Source organism: Etheostoma cragini, unplaced genomic scaffold, assembly GCF_013103735.1.
Source record: "Etheostoma cragini isolate CJK2018 unplaced genomic scaffold, CSU_Ecrag_1.0 ScbMSFa_1523, whole genome shotgun sequence".
Taxonomy (NCBI): Eukaryota; Metazoa; Chordata; class Actinopteri; order Perciformes; family Percidae; genus Etheostoma; species Etheostoma cragini.
In genome coordinates this window covers 487903-492062 of record NW_023265587.1, presented here as the reverse complement: position 1 = coordinate 492062, position 4160 = coordinate 487903, and the positions used below count along the sequence as shown (strand labels likewise).

The window sequence follows — 4160 nt, the reverse complement described above, 5'->3', positions numbered from 1 at the left end:
ATATATATATATATATATATATATATATATATGTAGCATATAGCACGTTACAGGCTGCATGCTTGCATTGGAAGGGCGGGTTGAATATTTCATGATTAAACAGGCCATTATACTCCACCAGATCTAGGCCAAGGCTCCGGCTGAATGGAGGAGGAGGGGAGGGAAGGGGGGCTCAGATAACGGTCCAAAACCCCAGTCCCACAACACAAGGGAACAGAGCTCCGGTCCGAGGGGGGCTCGGGGAGGGGCAAAGCCATTTGGGGTTAATCCGAGCAAAACACAGACAAAGTGAAAAATCTAGCCGAGGAAAAGCATCGATTAAAAAAATAATATTCATATATGGAGTCCTAGCGGAAATCAGCGAGGTTTTGGTGGTGTGACTGTCCCAAGAAAGTGCTCCGGACCCCGCATCCACAACCCTGACAACCCACTGCCCATCACATTATGTGTCCTTCTGCTGTTAAAAATGGCACGTTTAAACCATTATAACCATTGGTAACCAGTAGAAACGAGACCCAAAAAGGGGAAGATGGAGCTGAATCTGTGAATAAATCCGTCTTAGGTCCCAGACGACCAAGCAACAAGCCCCCCTAGCCCGAGCTAGCCCGGCTAACGTTAGCTAGCTGTTAGCAAATAAAGTTAGCCTGAGTTTGCTGTCAACAGAGTAAAAGCGTTTTATTTACTACATTTAAAACCCAACCTGGAAGTGGAAGTTAACCATTGCAGTGGAGTTGTGCATTAAATGTGTCTTCCCGTAAAAAAAAACGCGTGACATGAGCCGACAACGCTAGCATTTAAGCACACTAATCCCGTGAGGCCTGTGCGTCCCCGGCCTAGAGTTGTCAGAGCTGCCGGCTGACAGCACCTTGCGTCGGGCAGTTGTGAGCGGCGACCCGGCCCGTCCCCGCCTCCCTCCCCGGCCGTTAAAGCTAGCATTGCGGGCTAACTCAAGTACCCACCTCGCTTGTCGAGGTCGTAACCGACCACTAAATAGTAGTCGGCGAGCCTGGCCATCTTCGGAGCTCACGGCGACGAGCCTTTCTCGCTGAATCCTCTTCTCTTTTTGCCCTCGGTAGTCCGTTTACGTCCTGCCGGCGATAGACGCATCGCGGGCGCCAGTAGCATCCTTCCAGCTGCACCCCGCCGCCATACTGTCAGTCTGCCTTGCCCTGACAGCGAAGAGCCGCGAGTCTGCGCACTGGGGGCCTCGCAGGGAGGGGCTGCTCGGCAGGAATGTCCCCGTGCGAGGAGCCAAACCGAGGGGCCACCAGGCCGACCAAAACCCGTAAAAAACACAACGGGGCCGTCGCCAGAGGGGTCAAAGGTGGAGGTCCTAAACTGAGAAGCAGCCACAACAAATTCAGCAGGGCTGAAAACAGTATTTCAGGGGGGGGGCCAGCTTGTCAAAAATCAAGGCACTTGATAGTCTCCTGGGGTAGATCTGGGGCTTTTTTCAGTTTACCACAAACTAGTTGGGATGAAGGGACTCCAGACCTGAACCCCCAGTTTATCTTGTTGGGGGGGAGTCATGTCTGACTAAGTGACTAGACTAAGTGGAAGCATGGTCCAGATTTTGCAGGGTGTACTTTAAATACAGTTAAAAATTGTGCAAGCCCCCCCCCCCCCCCCCATGTTTATGCAAACACAGGAAGAGATGTGGTCCGGTGTGACTCTGGAAAACCTCAACTGTGCTACATTCATAGGGTTGTAGGCAGGAGGACTTCAATTAAGGACCCATCTTGGATGTGGATCACGTAGCTTGGCTGAAGGTGAATTTAGTAGAGATGTGATGGAAACATGTTTGCAATTAAAGGCATAGTTCAGGCTTTAAAAAATAAATAAAAATGGTGCCATTCATTCTGGTTCACCCACCAGAGTGTGCGACCCATGTAGGCTGAGTCCTTGACAGCGCCCGGGGGGTTCGGCAATCCAACCCTCGTCTCTTTTTGCAGCACGTCGTCCCTCTTCTTCAAGCCATCCTGTCCATAAAAGGCCCCGAAAAATAACATTAAAACTAATAATTTAGTTCAAACCAGAATCAGAATCACAAAAACCAGGACGCGTAGAGATCGATAGAACAGTCTCAGGTTTCTGGCTAAAAGGAGTTTTTCAGACACTGCCTACCATGAACCTGGGTCTGGGTCTGGGCTTGGGCTTGGGTCTGGGTCTGGGTCTGGGTCTGGGTCTGGGTCTGGGTCTGGGTCTGCCTCGGGTACATCTGGTGCTTTTTTCAGACTTTTCTTTCAGAGATTGCAAGTCTTACCACGAACTAGTCGGGATGAAGGGACTCCAGACCTGAACCCCCAGTTTACATTGGTGGGGGGAGTCATGTAGGATTGTTCCTAGGTGGACGCATGGTAGGAGGACTTTAATTAAGGACTCATCTCTGATGTGGATCACGTAGCTCTGCTGAAGTTTGGGAATTAGTAGCCATGTGTTGGAAACATGTTGTCAGTTATTAGCTCATGGTATGAAAAATAAAAATGGGGGCATTGATTGAGTAGGTGGGGGCGACCCCTGGTTCACCCACCAGAGCGTGACCCCCATGTGGTCCTCGACAGCGCCCGGGGTGTCGAATCCAAACCCGAATCCAAAACTCTCTCTCTCTCCACCCCTTTCCTGTCTTCAAGCCGTCAAAAGCCAGCAAAAGGACCCCAAAAACCAGAGTCCGAATCAGAAGTACTTTGTTGATCCCCGAAGGGAAATTCTGTGTCACAGTCGCACGAAGTGGGTAAATATCAGAGTAGAAATATACATGAAGAAATGCAAAGAGTGTGGATATGCATGGTGATACATGGTTAAAGGGACTTCTTGTGATACAGTATTAAAAACCAATGGACGATTGTCTTTTTAGAGCTTAAAAGAACCCTTAAATGTCAAGGAAACAGTGGATATTAGCAGAAAGATGTAGAAGCTTTGGCTGTGGAAACACTTGAATTAACCCTTGTGTTGTCCTTTTTGAAAGTTTTTTAGATCAGACATATGGGTTTGCACGTTGTGTGCGAGCCACACAACCTTCTACGCAGGTACAATTGACCTTTGACCTTTGACCTTTGACCTAAATCGCTCCCCAGTTGACAACAACCCCGAGCATGGGATGGATGTCCCTTTGTTTTGGTTGACAGGAGCCATTTGTGAACACTGGCGTACTTTTAGGGAGTCACACTCAGGTCCCCGCTGTGGTCCTGGAGTCTGACCTTGAACTACCCTTGACAAGTTGCCATGGAGACGGACAGCAGGTGAGAACGAGTAGTAGGGTTTCTGCGCGGCATTGTTGTACAACCGTGTACTGTTTGAATGGTACAAATGCAGAATGAGGGGGACGGAGTTAGGCAGCAGGGGTGGGAAATGAGCACAACACACACACACACACACACACACACACACACACACACACACACACACACACACACTAGACGTTGAAAGACCCCTGAAATCCCTTATCAAGCTACTTGCTGGTTCATTTTCCGTCCAACTACTTGTTGATTTATGGATTTAATGATTTATTGTTTCTCTCCAACAGACACCAAAGACTCAAAGGATCCAAAGCACACCACTTTAGAGACTCTGGGCTCACTACGATCCAGACTCTCCCCACCCACACCAGAAGGATTTAGTTACGTAATCCACGTGCCCTCCTGTTGTAATTATGGCTGTCCAACGTGGACTGAGCACAGAAGACCTGTACTGTGATTGGATGTGAGAGCTCTGCTATTTAACGTTATGTCACGTCACCTTTTACTTCTAGAAAGGAAGAGAAAGACGACAGCAGTCCCCCATCTGTCCCTGATTCTGTGTCGACGCCCAATCAGAGCGCAGAGTCACTCTGGGCAGGATGCAGCGGCCATGTGACTTCCTGCAGACTGACACACACACAGGAAGTGGTTTTGATGGCCTTTTGCACTTCGGTGTTCTTCACGGGGCTGTTCCAGCGTTCAACTTCCCGTTGCACGTGAAAACGCCTCATTAGGCACGCCGTGCGCCCGTGGGTTCGATTCCCCAGAGATGACACGAGCAGATCCTTCCAGTCACGGTGGATGAGATAGTCTATATGTCAGAAGGTTAAGTGCCTTGCTCAGGGACACGTTGGTTAACCCTGACCCTTTGTATACATAATCACATTAAGAAACCCTAAACCTAACCCCTAACCCCCTAACCCC

The 4160-nt window shown here is 49.4% G+C and overlaps 1 protein-coding gene across 1 annotated transcript in view; it reads right to left on the bottom strand.

Moving 5' to 3' along the window:
* sbf1 (SET binding factor 1) overlaps positions 1-1231 on the bottom strand; it is a 68074-nt gene extending 66843 nt beyond the window's left edge. Inside the window, exon 1 of the mRNA XM_034865358.1 lies at positions 960-1231. Coding sequence (XP_034721249.1) covers positions 960-1014 — 55 coding nt within the window. The 5' untranslated portion in view covers positions 1015-1231. The remainder of the gene's footprint in view (positions 1-959) is intronic.
* Between the last annotated feature and the right edge of the window lie 2929 nt (positions 1232-4160).